Here is a 21,456-nt window from a genome sequence, read left to right as displayed (position 1 = left end):
CGTTGCAGGCTTCGCGACAACATTGAACTAGGATATACCGCCGTTGAGGCGCGTTGTGGTACCTGCATGAAACAAGCAAGCTCCCTATGTATTGCACGATAGACAAGAGAGAGGCCGGGCTTTCCATAGAGCCGCATTCACGCGACAGACAGTCAATGAGTGTTGATATGTCACATCTTTGTTTGCCTGAGGTGATCGGCTACGGCTCCGCCGCACTGCCAGAAGGTTTCGGAGACGAGGAAGAAGGGTCCACCCAGATTGTGGAGAGACAAGATCTGGGGACTCCACTTCGACCCTGCGTAAGAGCGTGCCAGGAGTCAGGAGTCTGGGAAAGCGGAAAGACAGTCTGGTTACCCGCCAGTTACCGAGGAGCCAAGTGGTTTCCGCGGTCCTCCGGCACGCTGCTATCCATACAACGGCCGGGAGTCGCTGGTGTCTTTTCGCCGATAAGTGACGAGTCTCAGTATCGATTCCCAGTAGCCATCAGATGACTTGTCATGAATGTGTGTGTGTGGAGAGGTAATGAGTCCCATGCTATTTGTCGTTGTCTCAACCTGTTGTTCAGATTTGGCTAAAGCAGCAGCGAGCCTCGGAGGCCCCAAGGCTGACCATGGTCATACACTTCAGCTGTCTGGCCGATGCCAACTCACCTATAACGTCTTTGTGGTTGCGAGACAAATATTGCGCCTCGAAGCATGGCTTCTGAGGTCGAGAAGACGAGCGGACGTTGCAACAAAGAGGACATGGGCAGAGAGGTGGCGTTTCTTGTCCCTCTCTGCCGGCTTGTCACCTGCTTGGCGCATCTCGCTACCAACACAGACACCGGCAGGCAAAGGAGGGCCGAATACGGTGTCAAAGTCACCGAGCGCGTTATCGGGAACATCAAGTCGCGCCTTGAAGCTGGTGCGCGATGTTTGGTTTGGTGTTGAGGCGTCTCGGGCGGACAGCTGGCTACGTAATGGGCTGGCGATCGAGAGGTAGCGCGGGGAAGCTTGGAGCTTGGAGCTTGGAGTGTGGAGCTTGCCTGTACTCGGGGTTTAGGCAGACACGCTCGACGCGTGAGGAAGTCATAACCGCATCCTGGCAGCGACTGCTTCGAACACGCCAACTCATTCACATCACACCCAGTCTATCCTGCTCGTCATGTCCGACAACACGATGTCCCAGGAGGACATGGCCGCCCTCTCTTACTTCGACCACTCGTCGGGCAAGCGCATCAACACCGATGTCGTCCTTATCGAGGCTATCCGATCGCAGTACCCCAACCTCGACCTCACCGTCGCGCCTCAGGGACGGCTGAACCTCCTCGCATACGCATCTGCTGGCTTCGCAAAAGTCACGCCCCTCGAAGACGTCGTCACGGATCCCGTCTACGGGCCTGGGGTCAAGTGGCGCTCCTATGCTCCCCCAAGTCACAGGCTGGACCCCAGTCCTGGCTATATGGTCGAACGTGTCATCTTTGGCAAGTACATGTACAAGTGGAAAGACCAGGAGGCTATTCTATACATAGCCGAAGGTCGCGACGGGGGGTCGTATTACCCAAGCCCGACTCTACATTATGTCCTCTCCAACGCATCGCACAAGGTGGATGAGTTGATCAAGGACGCGACAAAGTGGGGTAGCGAATTGCACAACGAAGTCTGGGTCTTTGACGGTGGCTACTGGCAGAAGAGCGCAGAGTTGTACCGCTCCGTGCAGAAGAGTACATGGGACTCCGTCATCCTCGACGAGGACATGAAGAAGGCGCTCATCGCAGACGTGGAGAACTTCTTCGATGGCAGACAGACGTACGAAGACCTAAAGGTGCCATGGAAGCGCGGCGTCATCTACTACGGACCCCCAGGAAACGGCAAGACCATCAGCATCAAGGCCATGATGCACAGCCTTTACCAGCGCGGCAAGGAAGGTGACTCCAGACTCGCCGTCCCCACCCTCTACGTCCGCACCCTGACCTCTTTCGGGGGACCTGAATACTCGTTAGCGCAGATCTTCGGCAAAGCTCGCGAGCAAGCGCCCTGCTACCTTGTCTTTGAGGATTTGGATTCAATCGTCAGCGACCATGTACGATCCTACTTCCTCAATGAGGTAGATGGTCTCAAGTCTAATGACGGCATCTTGATGGTCGGTTCCACAAACCACCTAGACAGGTTGGACCCAGGAATTGCAAAGAGGCCTAGCCGCTTCGATCGCAAATACTACTTCCCAAACCCTGACTATGATCAGCGCATGCAATACGCAAAGTTCTGGCAGGGAAAGCTCAAAGACAACGAGGATCTCGACTTCCCCGACGAGCTCTGTGCAAAGATTGCCGAGATTACGCCCAAGTTTTCTTTTGCCTACATGCAGGAGGCTTTCGTTGCGTCGCTCCTTGCTATTGCCGCTCGGGGTGGTAAGAGCGTCGAGGAGACCGACCGCGATGCAGAGAGGTGGGCAGGCCCCCAGGATCCGATGAAATCGACCACCGGCACTCTGCATACCAACTTCGCACGGAGATTGCCCTTTGGCGACATATACGACCCTGCTTTGGAGTCAGACTCCGATCTTGACAAGCTAGAGCTGTGGAAAGAGATGAAGAAGCAGGTCAAGATCCTGCGCGAGGAGATGGAAGAGAAGAACCGCAAGGGTGATTGGGAACTCCCCAGTCGGTCAAAGGCAGCGGATCCTCGACCAAACCCGACTCAGTTTAGAGATGAGCTGGACGCCATTCTGCACGGAGGTCAAGAGAGGCGCCCCAAACATCCGCACCCAGAATTTGAGTACCTAGCCAGTCAGACCAGGTTTGAGTAGCGACCGCTTAGTCGATATTACACAAGACAGTATGGCGTTTTGGCGTGACAGTAGCTAGCCTTTAGTCTATCATGAAATGCTCACAAAGAATTAACGATTCATGGAGTTGACTTGGACTATATGGTACAACAACCTTGAGCAATCCCCTTTGGTGTGCTTCCATGTTCTCTACCGTGATGTAGAATTGCCTCTCTGGTTGGTAATGGTGCAACGAAAATCTAATCGCCATGGGTAGCAGCCTCCTCCATAGCCAGCACGGCGTTCTCCAGCTCCCTAATCCTCTGCCCCACCCTCCTCTTCACTTCATCTGCGACCGGCCTATCTTCACCTTCTACAACCCCTTTGTAGTACTCGAGCAATCTGTCCAACTCTTCCCTCGCTGCAGCCCGATCGTCAGGCGCATACGTCGTGTTCTTCTCGCTCTCTTCCGACGCAATTTCAAACTCGTCTTTGGCCGTGCCGTAGAGTTCTTGTATCTCCTCGATCGCTTCCTCAACCGCTTGTTGTGCTTCTGGAGATAGCGAGGATGGGGCTGACGATGTGGCAGATGCGAATTTAGCGCGTGGTGTTGAAGTGAATGTGCGGACGGCGGAGAGGGTGTTGTAGGGTGTGGTGAAGCGCGTCCATTGGTTTGGCGCTGCTAGGATGGATGTGTTGCGTGCTTGGTATGGTGGAGGTGGGGAAGGCGACCGTGAGCGCTGCTGTGTATAGGTTTGGTAGGAGAACTGTTGGGTGACTGGGTAAGACGCCCGCTGCGCTGCTATTGCGCTTGCACGGAGGGTCGTCTGGCGGAGGAGAGTGCGGATGGGCGCTGCGCCGGATGCCATCTTCGGGGATGACTGTCTGTGGTATGAGGCGCGAAATTGGCGCGGGATGGAGCGTTGGGCTACATTGCGCAGCGAAGGCGCTTTGGTGAAGAGGGTGTGCGACATTGTGGGTGGTGGGTGGTGGGTTGGTGAGATGGGGCTGTGGTGAGCCTTAGGTTCACCGGAGTTAAGCCTGTCATGCGGACATGACGGTGATGTGAGCCTTCTTTACCGTACCACCCAACACGATTATGTTAGGTACAATACAGAAGAATGAGAATATTTGAAACGATGATGGATCGGCCTTCACCGCCGGTTGCTCTACGCAACATTGTTCTACTTGCCACCCACGGATACCTTGGGTTTCCTGACAGTATGTTGAAACCCGACGTTTACATTACCAGCAGATTTTATCAGTGTTCCATTTGATGCGGTCGTCGACTGCACATTCAAATAACACCTTATAAAGCGGGGAGATGCTACACGGCTAAGATGTGCTATACGACTACAGATATACGTAGGTAGTATCTGCGCGTGAAGACCAGAAATATTGGAGTGGGTGGAGGAAAAAGGTTCTCCCATCACGTAGAAGATATAGCAGGTGTGGTCGCTTCCTCTATAGCAAGGGTCATCGCGAACCGCACCGCGAAGCATGCGTGCAATTCGCGCGCAAGTTCCTCTTTCTGCCCAAAAACTAGGGAGTGCTCCCGAGTCTGTCCCTCATCCTGTTTGCCGACACCTTCACTCGATGAGCACTTAAGCGGCCATAATCGCCGTATATGGGATATCATGCAATCAATCCGGAGCTGAAGTCCACGTGCATGGAAATTGCTCTCACTCCCACGACACGATGTATACCCCCGAGAGACGAGTTTCCCGGACCGCACATGGCACTGATTTACGAGCAAACACAGGATGATATCACGAGGGAGCTTGTGGTTACCCACTTAGGTAGGATGCATCCCAAGTACGCAGGTGTACCGCACCCTGGAGCTACACATACTGCATTCTGCTTTAACGAGCACAAGATCTAATACAGTTGGCATCTCCAGAATTTGGAACACAGTCTACCAATCATGATATCCTCTGTGCCCGGGTATACAAAAACAAAAGGAAGAAGATATCACTAAAAAAAATATGTCTTGAAGGTCGTGCCCGGGTTCTTCTCAACGTTAGAAACATGTCTTAAGGTCACATTATATGAGATATCTTACCGAACCGGGGTTATCAGAATATTGGTGAAGTCAAAATCTGAAGTGATAACCACTACCTAGAATCGAATGAGCGCATGCTCTATGATGTTACGATGGTGGATCAACGTACACTACACAACCTGTGGATGCTTCAAATGGTGCAATATGTCAAATGACTGCGATACACTACTCATAAAGCACCCAACGTACTACTCATACCGCTCCCGAATTGTTCGACATTGTCATCTGTATCATTTTTAGACAAGCAGCTGCCTCGTCAAGAAGCATGACGCCTAGACTTGAACAAGCCCACAAAGTGGTGGGGCATCATGTTCGCAAAAGTCAAAAAAGAGGGGTCCAAGTTACCGATTTCGGCGAACTTCTCACGACTAACCAGGACGCCAGGGACGACGTACAGGATGTCCTAAATGTACAAAATATGCAATACATGCGTATAACAACTGAAACTAAGCGAGGGCAAAATTGACCCAGGGCAAGAAAGATTGTTCGACATACTAGTGGTGGCAAACTTTCAAAAAGCAGAGCCCACAACCACACGTCTAAGGCAGCTGTGAAAGCACTTGAGAAGGGCAAAAAGAATGATGCAATAGCTCATACGAGCGGGGAGGATCGAACTCCCGACCTTCTGCGTGACTTTACATTTGGAGAATGTAAAGCAGACATCATAACCACTGGTGGAATGTTAGGAGATGTTGGTGGAATATGGGAAGGCGATGTAACGAACCTAGACTACGCTCGCTTGAGAACTGATTGATGGATAAAATTGCATCAATTTAAAATATATTCGTGAAATCGACCTCCTTACGCTGCTGATCGTGTGGGTCATCTGGCGAACGCAGGTTATGCGCGGGATTGAAGAGCGGCGACAGCGGGGTTGGTGGGGCCGGTGCCAAAGTCGCTTCTTTGCATTCCATCGTACTGTCCGCCTTATACAAGGAAAAAACTAAACAGGTGCTCTGCCGTCTACATTAGTGTAAAAGTTGAAGTTTACATATTACCTAAGGTAATGTAGACGGCAGAGCACCCGTTCGGTTTTTTCCTTGTGAGGTGTGTCCAAGTACACGATACAAGACACTCACTTTGTGAACATGTATTACTCACGCCACTCCTCATTCTCGGGTTTTGGTGAGTTGGCCGTTTTTCTTTGACAATCCTCGAATCCCCGGAGCGTTTCAACTAGACAGTGCCCAGATGGCGGGCGACAAACATGCCTGTCCCAAATTGACACGCGATTGAAGAGACCTCGGGATGCGAGGGCATAAATTGAGAGCATGGAAGTGAAAGCCTTTTTGGTCCCAGTTCCAATCTGGGTTCCGCAGCGAAATTTCCAATCTTAGCATGCCCCTTCCCAGACTGTACTCTGTGTGCCTCCCGTATTGTCGCAAGAACTATGTTACCTGGCTAGTGCATACCGAATTTGATACTTTCTCTTCTATTACATAACACCTTGCCTGGTATGCAGACTTCGAATTTGTTCTCCATGTTGTGGAACTTGAGTCGTATACTATCCATAGCTAACTTTAGCTTTCACGATAGCACTCCAGAGCTAGCACTTGTTGTTCTCACCACCAATACCGCGGTACTTATTGCGACCTTTTACAAAACTCAAACCAGACCGTGGAAGTACTCATTGTCTTGGAGCCTGGGGAGCTTTATGTAGAACAGCAGAGAAACGGTGATGGACTGTCATGTATCTATATCATGCGTTTCTTGGAATTCGATCAAGTCTGAGAGACTTCTGCACATGTGCATAGACAGATCATGTATAATGTTGTATTAAATGTTTGGTTTGAATTAATGCAAAATATGAAAGGGGTATACTACCGTTATTTGGCCAGCGCTTGATCCCATTGCTGACACCCGTACGCCTCGCTATACAACAATGCTAAGAAAACTACGCTGCCCACAATGACCGTGCTATGCACGAACTATCTTCACACTCCACTCTTACCAGCACCGCCTCAAATTCCTTCCACTGGTCGCGCACTGCAGGCAATGCCTCGTCGATGACACAACTGCACAAGTCCCACATACGTTGCGCCCGCAATCGCTGCATGCAAAAGGACTATGCGCCACAGCTCCGCTCATGTCCATATCCATGTTTACATCCATCTCGTCTCGTTCACTATGTAGTGGTGTATCGCAGTCTTCGCATCGGGGCACTTGTGACGAAGCTTGGTCCTGCCGTACAGGCATTGAGAAGATGGGTTGAACAGGCGGCGCGGGTAGCTGTTTCCAGAAAGAATGCAGCGTAGACTTTTGTGGTTTCGACGAGGCCAAAGTTGATGGCTGGTGTGTTGGAAGAGCGTCGGACGGGATGGGCGAGGCCTCTGGATGTTCACGTTGCGCGGCGAAGAGCATGTTCAGCGTGTTTTCTGAGATACGATTAGCAACTAGAAGCTTGAATCAGGGAGTCAATAAGCCTTACTGTGTATTGCTTGCTCGTCGGGTCTGTTGTCGCGAACCCGCTTTTGTGTGCGGTTGCCCCAATCATTGCTCTTGACTCGACTCGCGCTTAGGAAGTCCCAGCCATTGGATCTCGAGCTCGCATGTGCATGTGTATCCGTCATCTTGTCATAGCCCTTGATGAAGGACATGGGCGATTGCGCATCCGGTGTGGAGACGGCGCCGAAGCTGGAGATGGAGAGCGGCGAGTCGTCGTAGGAGTACTTGCGCTTGAGGCCCATGGCTGTGGATTGAAGTGTTGACGGATTGCGATAGATGATGGGGTATTGTTCGTGGGGTGTGGAAGGTAGCAAATGTCTGTTTACGATGTTGTAGAGCGATGTGCGAGAGGGAAAGCGAGATGGGATGAAACGGGGAACGATGATGCTAAGTGGCTGGCCTGGCGGACGCGAATTGTCGGCGCGAGCGCGTCGCGTGATGGCGTGCCGGGATCGCAATTGCATCACTACCCTCCGAGTGAGTACCTGGGCAACAACACCGAATTTCCACGCGTGACGTTATGTGCACTCACTGCAGCAGACATGATGGAGCATGTCTGGGAGGGTTTATTGATCTGGCATTTAAAGACGTCCCTCGCACCTGCCCAGCAGGCGATGATGGCAGATAAAGGCATTACGTCGGCTGTACGAAGGTCGCGCTCAGCTTACCCCACTGCCCCTCACGCTTCCAACACCAACTACGTGATACCACATCACGATATCAGCTCCCAAGATCTCTAGCAGAGCATCCCGCTCCGTCGCTCAATACCTGAAATCCAACATGGTCACCCGCAAAGCCACCCACGCCGGCTCCTGGTATACGGACAATAAACAGCTCCTGTCGCAGCAACTCGACGGCTGGCTCGCAGAGGTTCCCGATACCACCACGCCTATCGGCTCGGCTTCCTCGCAGCAGGGTCAAGTCTCAATACCGATGCCGAATGCGCGAGCTATCATCGCCCCGTATGCTCTCTGAAGAAGCTAAAGAGAACATGAGGCTCATGGACATGCAGGCATGCCGGATACTCGTACTCAGGGCCTGCTGCTGCATGGGCCTACAAGAGCGCTGACTGGGCGAATGCGTGAGTGCAAGACTGTGGAGCGAAGCTTTAGTGCTATACTGACGGCGTATAGCAAACGTGTTTTCCTCCTTGGTCCCTCCCACCACTACTATCTCACTGGCGCTGCGACAACAGGCTGTGACAAGTACCGTACACCTCTCGGCGACCTCACGATAGATAGAGACCTAGTCGAGGAGATACAACAAGACTGGGATCTGGAAATCATGTCAAAGGGAACAGACGAGGACGAACACAGCTTAGAGATGCACCTGCCCTACATTTACAAGATGTTGTCGCTCAAGAACACCAGCTTCCAGAACGACACAAAATCTGTTCCTCTGGTTCCTATCATGGTCGGAAATACTGAAGCAGCCCTAGAAGCGCACTATGGTTCTATGCTCGCTCCCTACCTCTTCGATCCCCACAATATCTTCGTCATTTCATCCGACTTCTGTCACTGGGGCTCCCGTTTCCGATACACGTACTACCAGCCCGCCGACGGTTCAGCGGCAACTCAGCTGAAGTCAAGCTCCTCTGTGCCGAGCGACTACCCCATACACAAAAGCATCGCCGCTGTCGATCACGAGAGTATCGACGCTGTGGAGAGTAGGTCACACAAACAGTTCTTAGACCAGCTCAAGAAGACGGGCAACACCGTGTGCGGAAGACATCCCATCGGTCTGTTCATGGCCGCGGTAGAGAAGGCAGGTGAGCTACGTGAATTAGGTGAAGGAAAGGGCACGTTCAAGTTCCTGCGATATGAGAGGAGCAGTCTAGTGGAGGGCGTGCAGCATAGCAGTGTATCGTATTGCAGTGCTTTCACAGTGCTGTAGGGGGGAATTCTTTTGTACAGCTTCATGGGCCTTTCATAGTCAAAGATAGTGATACGGATATCAACCAACGACCATAACCATGCATAGATACCGCTGATACATCGTGACTGAGCGCTATAACGCCAACCCATGCAACCCAAATCTATCTCATCGCAAAGACCAAAGCGCCCCCCAAACATACATCAAGATGGCCGTGGCTTCGGCATAGCACTGTGCTTTACACTCCACGGCTGCATGCTCCTCCTCGCGCCCAGTGTCTTCCTCTGTGCCGACTGGTTTTGTACCTGACTTATTGACGTTGTATGAAACGTCGACGCCGGACGGAAACCCGCTGCCGAAGTGAACGACGATGATGCTTGCTTCAATGGACTTACTGGTTCTCCGAGCTCTTTCTCTGCTTGGTATGTATTCCCCACCTCAGGTTTAGGTGGTGAGCTGGACAGAAGAACGTACCGCGTGTTCTCCGTCCCAGGTTCTGGCTCTGCACGTTTTGGTTTGGTGAGGATAGGTCGGGTTGTAACTTTGTGACTGGGTATCGAAAGGGGTTGGAATGGACGTGGTGGACGGGTGACAGCGGGCTGAGTGTTGGAGATATCGTGGAGTAGAGTATTGGTAGCGAACGAAGACTGGGAGCGTTGTAAAGACGGCGCGTCGAAAGATGGCGGTGCTTCGGTTTCCTCAGACATCGTGCTGTTTGATCGCTTGAAGAAACTCGTGATGGAACCTTGGCCAGTTGCGCGTGGCTTGGTAACCTTTGCGCGCGCAGACTTTGCTTCTGTTTTCTTCGAATCCCTATAGGCTTCTCTACCAGCCTCTACGTGTTGAGCACTGGCTAGAGTACGAATCCGCTCTGCTTCTCTTTGCATTGCTTGCAGGTCTCCAAGATCCCGTGCGCTAGTGAACCCGGCTTTGACACTTTGCATCGTGGTTGTCGCTGTCGAGAAAACAGACGTTCTGTTCATCGTGGCTGCTACTGAGTCTTTGGACAGAGAGTTTGACGTTTCCAACTTACGCCGCTTGAAAGATTGATCTAGCCCAGCACCGCTGTTTTTGCCACCGTATGCACCCCATGTTGGGTCATCTCCGTCAATCTCCTCCCGAGTCGTTGGGTACCGGTCATCCTCTGGATGTTCCAACAAGCAGAGAGCCGTCTTCATATGCTCAGATGATGGACATTCTCTGCGAAGGATGCGGGCTAACTCTGGTACGGTACTTCTCTTGAACGCAAGATCTGGCCCTCGATCGCTGAAAAGCTTTTGTATTTTCCGATCCGATATGAATCTCGAAAGTGTTGTCTGCTCCTGGCCCGACTGTTTGACTGGGCAACTTAAGTATAGTAAGCCTTGTGCTCGAGTCATGCCAACATATAGCAAGCGCCGTTCTTCGTCGTGGTCGTCCGCTCGGGAATGGGGTATGGATCCGTCGTAAACAGCAGGCATGAAGACCACAGGCCATTCAAGACCCTTCGCTGCGTGAATGGTGGAGATGGTGACCTGGTCTAGTTCACTACCCTCCTGGTCTGCCGCGCTCGAGAGGGTGACATTGGCTAGAAACTTGGACAAGATATCAGCTGCAGTGTCGTGCCGCTGTTCGATGCCTTCTACTACTGGCAAGGCGTCGTCAGAGATCTCTTCTCCATTAGCAACTGCTGTAGCCATTTGTGTCGCCTGATTCACTAGCTCCTCCACATTTGCCCATCGATCTTGCCAGTTCTCCTTGTGCGCCTGCTTGAGATAGGACTGGAAAGAAATCTTGGTTGTGACGTGCGATATAAGACCGAGTAGGTTGCAGTCTTCGCCTTTAGCAGGAAGGAGCTTCTCGCGAGAGGTGATGATAACATTAACGAACTGCTCAATACCCTTCTGCGCCTGGGCGGACACTTTGCTTTCCGGCTTTCTCCTGCCTTGAGCCACGTCAAGCACTAACTTCCACAAGGTCACTTTCCTAATCTCTGCTTCTTCGAGAAGGGCCTTGACAGTAGTGTCGCCAACTTTCCGAGAAGGTACGTTGATGACACGCGCTACCGCATCGTTGTGTTCAGGCTGGCTTACCACACGGAGGTAGTCCAAGATGATTTTGATTTCCGCACGGTCGAAGAATTTCGTACCAGCGACCATGCGATACGGAATTCCAGCTTGTCCAAGCGCTCTCTCAATCTGCAGGGTGAGTGGAGACGAGCGCACAAGTATAGCGTAGTCATTGTAGCTCAACAGCCCGGCTGTAAGCGTTTTGGTCCGCTGTATCTCTTCAACGATCCACTTCGCCTCCACATTCGCCGATATGAGATGGCGAAGAGTGGGTTGTTCGCCGACACCGTGGGTAGCAATCAACGACTTCTGTGGCCGACTCTCATCCTGCTCAATGACAGCCATTGCGGAGCTTAGGATGCATCCCGAAGATCGATAGTTGTTCTCCAAATTGATCACAACTGATTCTGGGTAATCGGTGCGCATCCTCAGCAAATTCTTTATCTCGGCTGATCGGAAGCTGTATATGCTCTGGTCCGGATCACCGACAATGGTAATACGTCTTGTTTTCTGAGCTAATAATCTCATCAACTCATACTGGATGTTGTTGGTGTCCTGGTACTCGTCAATGAGTACAGCTTGTATCGTCGAGACACAAGATGGTGATTTTCTTAATAGATCCACACAACGGACAAGGAGGTCGTCATAGTCGAGGAGATTTGAGGCGGCTAAGTGTTCTTGGTAGGATAGATATACCATGGCAAATTCGTTATCGTTGACATTCTTGGCTGTCCTTCGAAAGTCGTCGGCCGTGACGCCCTTGGCTTTCAACTTGGAGATCCTGGAACGAGCATGGCCAGGCTCTACTGTGTACTGATGACGCGTAACGATGCGTTTTAATATTGCTGTGCTGTCGCTAGTATCCGCGATGCCAAAGTTCTTGTCAATCCCAATCTCTTGACCGTAACGAGACAAGAAGCGACGCGCGACCGAATGGAAGGTACCCAGAATCAGTTTCGCCTCAAGTTTCTCTCCAACAAAACCCTTGATTCTTTCCTTCATCTCCCGTGCGGCCTTGATGGTGAATGTGCATACGATGATGTTCCATGGTTGTAGTCGCTCGTGATTGATGTGATATGCGACGCGTGCTGTAAGTGTTTTGGTCTTGCCTGACCCAGGCGGCGCGAGCACTTGGACAACATTGGCGGGACTTGTCACCGCGCTCTTCTGCGCGTCATTGAGCCCTTCCAACAATGCGTCCATGACGGTTTGTGCGAAAGATGACGTCTCATTAAGGGCTGGCCGAAGGCGTGTGGCGTGAAGGGACTTAAGAACGCGCTAGGAACACGCTGCACGTGTCGATAAGATAAGCCAGTACCTAGCTATAGCCGAAGAGCGGCAACCTTGATAGCTCACAACAACGCTTCAACCGAGTCTTGAGTGCCCAAGACTAAAAAGTCGAGCTAAACCTGTTAATTCGAAAAGCGTAACACTTCCGCTGGGCTTTGCGCCGGCGGAATCTCCGTGATGAGAGCGCCAGTCTGCCAAGTACTAATTTCTCGTATGTTTCCCCGCAAATGCGGAGGATGTACCCTTACTCGGACAGCTTTTATCCGACAACCCGGCGAGAAGTGACGATGATCATCGGATTTTGGCTTGCATTGAGCAAGCCTACCGACGGAAATTGAGGCTCTTCCCAGTTAGCTGTTCACGATGGTTGTACTGAGAAGTATAAAGGTCCGAATGTACCCAGTGTCTATGGCACACCCCGCAAGGTATCACTCAATCCACTGATCATGCTGGGACTACGCGTTTTAATTGGCACAGCGTTTGCTGGTGCTGTCGTCTCGGCAGGATACATGCCCGAAGTGTCAGGCCACACTGCTTTCCGGTACAATGCGCGTCGACAGGCAACGAACAGCACGTCTCCATCTTTCAACGGCCCGTACAGTACCAAAGGCCGAGATATTGTTGATAGCAATGGCGAAAAGACGACTTGGGCTGGTGTCAACTGGCCAATGAGTGGTATGTAGCAAGTCCAGACTCAAGTCTCATTGCAATAAACTGAAATCCTCTGCAGGCGAGACTATGATTCCTGAAGGACTTGAGTGGGCGTCAGCGGAAGAGATTCTTAATGACATCGCGGGTGTTGGCTTCAACTACATCCGCATGGGCTATGCTATCGAGATGATCGACCAAGTCTACGATCGAAACGGCGTGGACGTGCCACTCGAGGTTGGCCTCATCAACGCCCTGGGCTATGTGAACGGCACCAAAGTGACCAACGAGATCATCGAGAAGAACCCTGGTTGGACAGCTCAGACCACTCGATTCGAGATCTGGAGCGACATCGCACGCATCGCTGCTACAAAAGGCATTTTCATTAGCCCAGATGTGCACACTGGCAAAGCGCAGTGGTGCTGCTCACACATCGACGGTACCGCATGGTTTGACGACCTTGAGTTCAACGCAACGCACTGGCGCCGTGGTCTTTCCTATGTTGCCAATTGGGCAAAGGATCACCCAAACGTAGTTAGCATGTCTCTTCGCAACGAGTTGCGCGAATCCTGGAACGTCACGGATCTCTACTACAACTGGGACACCCTCGTCGGCAATATGACTGCTGGCGCTGACGCAATCCACGAGGCCAACCCTGATCTTCTTATTCTCTGGGGGGGTATGCAGTACGGGCAAGATCTGTCAGCACTCACTAGCGGCAAGAACATTCTCACAGCTCCCTGCTACAAGTGCACAGCAATCCGCGACGCCGCGAGGAGGGAGCCAGTGTACTTCAATCTCGACGATCACCCCTGGGCTGATAAGCTTGTCTGGGAACTCCATCTCTACAGCATGAGTGAGGACATCGACACGGGCACCTGCGACATAGTCAAAGCAAACTTCTACCGCAACGGCTTCAACGCTCTGGGCATCGATGCACCAGCCGCCTGCAACATTACGGGTGACTGCCCGAAGGCTGTGCGCGAGACACCAGTCATCCTGAGCGAGTTCGGTAGTGCGCAAGACGAGACACTCTTCAATAACACACTACAAAACTGCTTGAAGGAGTACACCATCGATAACGACATCAGCTGGATGATGTGGTCCATCGCCGGTTCGTACAGAATTAGATCGGGTGTTCAAGGTTTCCCTGATACGTGGGGCATGACAAACTACAACTGGACAGGTTGGAACTACGAGCGCGGTATTGAAGAATTCTGGAAACCATGGGTTCAGGCGATGAACACGACCAAGATTCATTAATTGTCCGCATCTACTTACGGAAAGTGCTTAAAGAACATTACTATCGAAAGACGCATTGAAAACGTGTCAACTAGTATCTGATATGAACTACTGTCCTTCCCGTTCACACAACACCTTGCATCTCCGTAAACAGTCTGCTTCCTTTTCTCCAGCCTCGATTCTTGTTTCGCAAATGCTAAATCCAGCCAGGAGTACAGGGTACTCAACAGTTCAAGACACGTTATAACCTATAGCCCTCATGATCGCCTTGTCTTCCTCCACATCATCCATCTCCCAGATCCTTAGCCTATACGACTCCAGAAAATGCTTAAAGCTATCGAAGCCCAAGTCTTTGGAGACTTTGTAAGTGGTAGTAATGGTCGACTTGTCGCTATTCGGAGACATGTTGCTGACCCTGAAAGTTGATGCCGGGCTTTTGAGGATAGACTGCAATGGGAGTGGACTGTAGCGGGAAGGCTTCGTTGTGTTGATCTCACAGATAATGAGATGATATTCTATCTACAGGACGAATGGGCTTATCGTATAGGCCGGAAAGTTTACTACCTAACAGAGGAATAAACTGATTGTCCATGGGTCGAAAATTGCAAACCAACACGTTGTGTTGGTCTCGGAGGGTGCGCGTGTCTATGTGAGGGGCATGATCAGGAGACAACATAAAGCGAAGTCGGCTTCAGTGAAATACATAGTGGGGCACGGCGGAAGCTGGGGAACCCACGAGTAGACAATTTGACATGTGATTGCGCGCATGATTGTGAATCATTATTCATGAGAATAATATTATGTTGGGGCAGCATGAATCTGAAGGCTCATGTTACCTGTTGCTAGAATACTGCACCGAAGCTAAGTGCGCCAAAGACGGCACCCATCCACCACTCCAGCTCACTCCTTCTACCAGCTCCAGCTTCCTTGCTGGAGGTAGTAGCCGAATCGCCAGTTTGCTCACCAGGACTTGCAGGATCAGTGGTACTTGCTTCGAAGCCAGATCTTGGCACAACCATGGTGGTAGGCGCAACACGCACAGTGGCAATGACAGCAGTCCCGTCCGAAAAGACTGAGACCAAAGTGTTACCTTCGGCGTCAGTCGTTAATTCTACAAAGGTAGGGAAGAAGTTGCTCCCGATGTTGGTGCTAAGACCAGCCGTAAGCGTTAACGTCTGTGTTCCATATACAAATTCGCCAATGGCTACTGCTGGCGTTATTTGTGGTGGAGATTTTATATCCGTATTGCTTGCCATGCCAGAGTCGGGAGTGGCTGCTGGCTGGCCAAGCGCACTATTTTCTCCATTTTGGTTATTTGCGGGCGCTACAGTTTGACCAGGGCTATCGGTCGCAGAAGATGCGGGTTGAGTTGGCTGCACATTCGATGGTGCGCGCCCAATCTGAGAGACTATCTGCAGTAGGAGACTGTTCTGCTCTATCTGCTGTTGCGCCGATCCTGTAGCACCGGGATTTTCTACCATCGTGTTCGAAGCCCTGACTGTGCTCGGTCCCATAATGAAGCCCGGCTGTCCAGCACTGCCCTCGCTCTCTTGTTCGGTCCCCCACACGAGAACATTGGTTTCGAGGTTGAGGATGGTCGGCCGAGTCGTGGTGACAGTGGTCGCGGTCGGAGTAAGTGTTACGAGACGATTGGTAGCTGGACCCGTCTCTCCCCAACCTGTGGCAGACGGAAGAATAATCCATTGCAAGCCACCACAACTACCAGGATCGATAGAACAACAGCTGTCGGCGTCAAGAGTACACACTTCGACCTTCACGTCCACCCAATCTACAGAACTCTCGGTGGCAGTGACATCGGACGGTTCTGTTATCTGCGCCGCGATCGATACGGTGGACTGTTGGCTGGGAGCAATCTCGGTGACGTTGGGTAAGAAAGAGACCTCTGCTTTTAATTAGCCTATATGCTCTCAAATTGGTACGACGGTGGTCGCGCACGAGGGACAGCTGCTGCGGCGTTCGCTAGGAATAAGAGCGTCAAGAGCTCTGGCGGAAGGTACATGTCAGTACGACGCTCTCTCATGCCGTCAATCTGGCATTGGCAAGGAGACGGTGAAAGTCTCCAACGCCCTCAGACACTCAGGCCCCTTGCGGCCCGCCATGTTCTCGAAGTGAGTAAGTTCGCGCGCTGTGCCGCAGGGCAAGCCTCATCGTGGCTAGCCGAACGTCGACGAGCACGCCAAGCGCTGCCGGGCGTTGTCACAATCTCCGGAGTCTCATGCATCCACGCTGCAACTTTACGACCAACGACAGCTGCGATTCAGCAATCCTCCGAGATTCACGTCAGCACTAGGACCGATACCTGCCTTATATGGCCACAATTCCAGGTGTTGTGCATGTACTATCGCGGCAGTGGCGGTACAAAGAACGCGTTACAGCTGACCGGCATCTGAATCCCTCCGCCTCCTCAATGCACAAGCGTCTAGATGCAATTAACCACTAACGAGAAGGATCGACTTCAACGGAACGTGAAGGCATCCATTCTTTTTTTAGTACGCTCGGATATACTTCGCTTTGGAAGCATACCCAGGTACGCTATGGCTCACACCCACATATTCTTGAACATACCGTAGTGCATACCTCCACGTCAGACGTAGCAACTAACAGCCTAGTCCCGATCGTGGTGTCGAGTACGTTTGAGCCTTCACGTCAACCAGGAAAGAACTAAACACCCTAGAGCCTACATTAACGTTAAGTAATCTACGTTGCATGCTTTTATCTTAATGTAGTCTGTAGACCTGTTTAGTTCTTTCCTTGTATAAGGTGCCTTGGTAGTACCCCGGGCTTACTCACCCGAGGATGTGCGGCTCTTTCGCGTCGCCGCTGTACCCGTTCATTTGTAGCACTCCAATGCCAACCGCCTGGCTTCTGATCTGACGTTTACGAGCCACAATACTGTCTACATTTTATCAACCTGATTGATATGACTACTGCGCTGAAGAAATCTGAACATGCAGATAACCTTGGAAGGCTATTCCGTGAGGAGCGCTAAGAGAAGTCATAGGAATAGAGAGAACGGTACAAGAGCTGCGTAGGCAACCGGTGAGGAGACATGTCGAACAGGAAGGCAGCGAAGATCTGTGAGAAGCAGAGTAAAGGTTTGTGGGTAACGCTTTCTGTGCAGCTGGCGATCAATGACACCTCCCAGGCAGCACACTTAGTCGTGAGGGTCACATGGGGAAGATCCTTCATGCTCTTCAATTAGTATGCGTCAACTGCCTGGTCAGTCCTTATTGTAGGCCTCCTGGATTAGGAGACCGCAGCATCCGAGTGACTACAACGTGCAAGTGCGCAACCGATGAGTTACTACCATGGCGACGAAGGACATCTCCTGTATGGATCATACTTTTGGTCATGCTCTTCACTGCCCACATCTCAATTGCGACATCGTCATACCAACACTCGCTCTTCTTGACCAAACCTTACTAACGAGAAGGCTGACAAAGGAGCGCTGACTCCAGCAATGATTCATCCAAAGCGCATGATCCTTTGAGCGTCATAAGCTCCAACCGGCGAGGTACCCACGAGAGCCAACGACCGGGGAACATCAGCGAAGACATCGGAACGACACGGGGTTTTCCTATAGGCATCCATCTCAACATCGGCGATTATCCGCTATGTTATTGCACTTTGATTACACCAAACCAACGTCCACCGTCGTGTTCCCGGCCCCCACACCTCCACATTGTCACAGCCTCGTAGTGGCGACCGCAGATTCAGCTGGCATGACCCCTCCACAATACACACGGCAGGGGCCCTGAGGATGACATAACTCTAAAGATTCGATTCAAGCCTCAATGTTCTGGCGGTCAGGAACTCATCGGTAAAGTATCGTTCACGCGGAGCACGCCAACAGTGGGCGCAACCAATCAAATCACAGAGCGATTTGCACAAGCCACAATCGAGCCGCAAAAAAAGAGGCGGTGCACGTTGGGATTCATGGAGCCCATGCTAGCTAAACAAGGTGATTCTTAAGTCGTCTAGGCAGTTGAAACATTTCGTCGGATGGTATATAGAGGGTTCTGGAGGACAGTAAGCTTGCTTCTCCGGTCCTCATATGCACGAATATAAGTACTTGCAATCCATCGACATTGCAAAACGCACAACTTTCTTCTGAGCATTATCATTACAACCATCCTGTACCAAATCACAGTCATCATCTTAAGGCTTGTCCTTTTAGCCGCACCAGTCAACTAACCATGTCTTACCTGCACCTAACGCGTACTCGCACCCGCGAGCGCACCCCAGAGTACGAATCTTACTACTCACGTCCCCTCGTCCATCACGACTCTAGCAAACGCCGTCGGAGCATCACACTCTCAGATCTCGATGACGAAGATGGCCATGACGACTACCCCTACTCGTCCAACCATAAGCCAGCCAGGCCATCCCGCGCCCTAACAGTACGGGATCAGCCCTTTCAACTCGAGCGCTACAACGTCTGGACTGACAATCGGCGCCCCCAAAACGATGCGGAGGACGAGAACAGACGCCGTAGCTACGAGACAAGGCGTACGTACAAATACTCCTCGGACCGCGCCGCTTCTTCCGAGCCAGACGACCAAGATTTCCACCTCAGCATCAACGCTAAGTTCGGCCGTCCACACTCGTCGCACCACCACCACACTTCCTCGCTTCTCTCACCCTCTTACGACCCTTTCCATCGTAGTGAAAAGTGGTGGGTAGATGAGCGTTGGGAGTCTCGTGAGCGGTCTGCCTCACGGGAAAGGACCCGTACACGACGAGACAGTTTCTGGGGCGACTCTCCTTTCGAGGAGAAGGAGACTGAGGAGGAGAAGTGGAGAAGCTATCATAGGGTTGGTGGAAGGGAGGTGGAGAGGGAGAGCGTCAGGCCGTTGAGTGGCTGGAGGAGAAGGAATATTATCTTGGGTGACGACTAGGGAGGGCATCTAGGGATAGAAGGAGGCGCTCGATCCAAACTGTGTTTCTTAGTGTTGTGTCCTCCTCATTGTTGTTAGTCTTAGATGATTTGAGTCTGCTTTAGGCTTCGCGATAGACTGTCTTCGTTTGTTTTCCTGAGCAGCACATGTGGCTAGAGCTGCTTCTGTACCCTGAATATAATATTCGATTAGTAGCTCAATGAGAAATATTTTGAATTGTTCATTAGGATGAGAACATGAGCAAGTGCCGGTTATCATCAAGCAGTCCAACTATCGATTCCTCAAAAGCCGAAACCGAGGCCTCATTTTCCTCCCAATTGCCGTATCTGTGATCCATTGCTCATATTCCAAGTCCCTCGTATCTGTGAAATCCACGTCTTCGTAGTGCCATCTGCGCTCCAACCAACTCTCCTTGTCCTGCTCATATACACTGGACTCGAGTGCGCCCAGCACCTCATCCTCAATCTGCCACTCCGTGCTATGTCCTATATTTAAATAGCGCAAACGGCCTAGATACCGTTCATCTATCAAGGTGAAGAGATCGGTCATGGTGAAACTGCGAGAGGGGTCACCCGTCCGTCCACAAGCAAGGAGAGTCAGTCTGTATAGTGGCTTGGCTTCTTGCCATCGCGCTGGTGAGAAATCTGGTGGCATGTTTCCGAACCGGCTGTCGATATAGTCTAGTGCTATGGTTAGAGAGACGAGGTTTGGTAGCCAGTCTAGTACACTGTTTAATCGGCCTTGTTTGACGGCTGGTAGATCGCGGAGTTCGACGACAGTAAGCGATGCAGATAAGCTGTCAAGTAGGGGTCTGATACCTTGCCTGCCGTCTTTATGTTAGCATTCGATTTTCCAGTAGCAGTCGTCCCGTGACTTCGTTGCAATAGAGTCTTGACGTACTGATCTAGCCCTGGACTATGGTGAATACTCAGCGAAGAGAAAGTCGGAGGGAAGTTATCCGGTTGTCGTAGCATATCCCATAAGAATTGACCAGAGACCGATCCGGATAGAGCGAGGTGTTCCAGCTTGGGTGGCCAGCGAATACTGGGACCACCGGGTGTGGCTGAGGGTTCATATCTAGACGAACAGCGAGGTAAGTAAAGCTCGCGTAGATCCCCAAGTTGTCGTATTGTTTGATTCAAGCTCTGAAAACTGATGCATTCGGACACCCTAGTTTTGGAAGAGTATGTCAGTTCACGAGTCGAACGAAGATCGTGTGTCTGGGGATTACCAACAGGCTCAAGTCGAGAACGCGTAGCCGGGTGCATTTGCTCAGGCTGGCCCAGCAATTGATTGCAAAGCTAGCTTGGGGTGCTACGAAGACTTCAAGAGATAATCTCGTTCGGCCTAGCAATCTAGCTGTTGTCGATTTGGCGCCTTGATGTACGATGTGGGATAAGTCCAGCGACTTTACTAGACTTGATAACGCTGTGGGCTTGTGATAGGTTAGCAGTTATCGCCAACTACTCGGAAGATTCTTACCTTGATGCGGGCTAGCACGGAAGGACATATTGTTCGTAAAAAGAGCTCGTACGCACTTCCGGATAGGTACGGTGATTCGTATAGCGGTTGAACTGCTATCTATGCATCGGACAGTCAAATTAGTCACAATACGTCTGATGACCCGGAGCACGACATTCACATACATCATACCACTGTCTACTATTGTAAGCTCATGTGACCAAGATCCTCAATGCGAGATATTACCTATTGACAGCGGAAAAGCGTGCCAGCGTGGTTTGCCTCTCAATCTCGCCCCACAATTCAAAGTGCGCCAAGATTTCAAGCAGCAGTTCGTTGGGTAGATAGTTGGCATAACTGGAAGAGGAAGTAGACATGATTAGCGCGGTCGCATGTGAGCATGCGTAAATGCATTTGGACTCGTGAAGAAGTCATTACACAAGCGCGTGCGCGCAGAGATGGCGACATGACGCACTAGCGCGATTGGTGATCTAGGCTATCACCGAGTAACACCGAGACACAGCTCACGTTCAACCCCCGCACTCGCCAATCAAGACCCTCACACACTCGTTTACGGAAACACCCGCCTCCTTAGAGCTGAACTCGGTGCCTAGGATCTGTCGGTCCTACTAAAACGTAAATCCCTATTGACAAGACTTATGGCGGTTAATGTGAAACATGCGACACGCATCACTATATACGCACGCGATGAGAACAAAGGTTG

At 51.4% G+C, this 21,456-nt stretch overlaps 9 protein-coding genes and 1 non-coding gene across 10 annotated transcripts; 5 read left to right on the top strand and 5 right to left on the bottom strand.

The window, feature by feature from the left end:
* Nucleotides 1–310: 310 nt before the first annotated feature.
* Nucleotides 311–1,062, top strand: BKA58DRAFT_84476 (uncharacterized protein). The gene has a single exon (XM_046176020.1). It carries the CDS (start codon nucleotides 502–504, stop codon nucleotides 979–981), a length of 480 nt encoding a protein of 159 aa, XP_046028699.1. The 5' UTR covers nucleotides 311–501; the 3' UTR covers nucleotides 982–1,062.
* BKA58DRAFT_84477 (ATP-dependent Zn protease) lies at nucleotides 1,063–2,896 on the top strand. Its single transcript, XM_046176021.1, has one exon. It carries the CDS (start codon nucleotides 1,144–1,146, stop codon nucleotides 2,785–2,787), a length of 1,644 nt encoding a protein of 547 aa, XP_046028698.1. The 5' UTR covers nucleotides 1,063–1,143; the 3' UTR covers nucleotides 2,788–2,896.
* Nucleotides 2,888–3,743, bottom strand: BKA58DRAFT_376095 (uncharacterized protein). Its single transcript, XM_046169482.1, has one exon. The coding sequence runs from the start codon at nucleotides 3,717–3,719 to the stop codon at nucleotides 3,006–3,008; it is 714 nt and encodes a 237-aa protein (XP_046028697.1). The 5' UTR covers nucleotides 3,720–3,743; the 3' UTR covers nucleotides 2,888–3,005.
* A 1,658-nt stretch (nucleotides 3,744–5,401) lies between these two features.
* Nucleotides 5,402–5,494, bottom strand: BKA58DRAFT_t17. The gene has a single exon. It is a non-coding gene; the product is annotated as a tRNA-Val (tRNA).
* Nucleotides 5,495–6,610: 1,116 nt separating this feature from the next.
* Nucleotides 6,611–7,991, bottom strand: BKA58DRAFT_84446 (uncharacterized protein). The gene is made up of 2 exons (XM_046176019.1): nucleotides 7,236–7,991; nucleotides 6,611–7,182 (listed from the first exon to the last, which is right to left on the bottom strand). Exons 1-2 carry the CDS (start codon nucleotides 7,714–7,716, stop codon nucleotides 6,755–6,757), a joined length of 909 nt encoding a protein of 302 aa, XP_046028696.1. The 5' UTR covers nucleotides 7,717–7,991; the 3' UTR covers nucleotides 6,611–6,754.
* BKA58DRAFT_84420 (MEMO1 family) lies at nucleotides 7,875–9,236 on the top strand. Its single transcript, XM_046176018.1, has 3 exons — nucleotides 7,875–8,214; nucleotides 8,265–8,333; nucleotides 8,386–9,236. Exons 1-3 carry the CDS (start codon nucleotides 8,033–8,035, stop codon nucleotides 9,143–9,145), a joined length of 1,011 nt encoding a protein of 336 aa, XP_046028695.1. The 5' UTR covers nucleotides 7,875–8,032; the 3' UTR covers nucleotides 9,146–9,236.
* Nucleotides 9,237–12,523: 3,287 nt separating this feature from the next.
* Nucleotides 12,524–14,486, top strand: BKA58DRAFT_376086 (beta-1,6-galactanase). Its single transcript, XM_046169481.1, has 4 exons — nucleotides 12,524–12,673; nucleotides 12,719–12,887; nucleotides 12,940–13,137; nucleotides 13,193–14,486. The coding sequence occupies exons 3-4, from the start codon at nucleotides 12,972–12,974 to the stop codon at nucleotides 14,371–14,373; spliced, it is 1,347 nt and encodes a 448-aa protein (XP_046028694.1). The 5' UTR covers nucleotides 12,524–12,673; nucleotides 12,719–12,887; nucleotides 12,940–12,971; the 3' UTR covers nucleotides 14,374–14,486.
* A 1-nt stretch (nucleotide 14,487) lies between these two features.
* On the bottom strand, nucleotides 14,488–14,962 carry BKA58DRAFT_376084 (uncharacterized protein). The gene has a single exon (XM_046169480.1). The coding sequence runs from the start codon at nucleotides 14,755–14,757 to the stop codon at nucleotides 14,584–14,586; it is 174 nt and encodes a 57-aa protein (XP_046028693.1). The 5' UTR covers nucleotides 14,758–14,962; the 3' UTR covers nucleotides 14,488–14,583.
* A 3,354-nt stretch (nucleotides 14,963–18,316) lies between these two features.
* On the top strand, nucleotides 18,317–19,476 carry BKA58DRAFT_376079 (uncharacterized protein). Its single transcript, XM_046169479.1, has one exon. The coding sequence runs from the start codon at nucleotides 18,570–18,572 to the stop codon at nucleotides 19,269–19,271; it is 702 nt and encodes a 233-aa protein (XP_046028692.1). The 5' UTR covers nucleotides 18,317–18,569; the 3' UTR covers nucleotides 19,272–19,476.
* On the bottom strand, nucleotides 19,477–21,157 carry BKA58DRAFT_376077 (uncharacterized protein). The gene is made up of 6 exons (XM_046169478.1): nucleotides 20,979–21,157; nucleotides 20,918–20,930; nucleotides 20,754–20,852; nucleotides 20,507–20,706; nucleotides 20,172–20,441; nucleotides 19,477–20,094 (listed from the first exon to the last, which is right to left on the bottom strand). The coding sequence occupies exons 1-6, from the start codon at nucleotides 21,107–21,109 to the stop codon at nucleotides 19,542–19,544; spliced, it is 1,266 nt and encodes a 421-aa protein (XP_046028691.1). The 5' UTR covers nucleotides 21,110–21,157; the 3' UTR covers nucleotides 19,477–19,541.
* Between the last annotated feature and the right edge of the window lie 299 nt (nucleotides 21,158–21,456).

The sequence above is a fragment of the Alternaria rosae genome (assembly GCF_020736505.1).
Source record: "Alternaria rosae strain MPI-PUGE-AT-0040 chromosome Unknown BKA58scaffold_2, whole genome shotgun sequence".
Classification (NCBI taxonomy): Eukaryota; Fungi; Ascomycota; class Dothideomycetes; order Pleosporales; family Pleosporaceae; genus Alternaria; species Alternaria rosae.
Note: the sequence above shows the minus strand (reverse complement) of the source record. Positions and strands in the feature narration are given on the sequence as shown.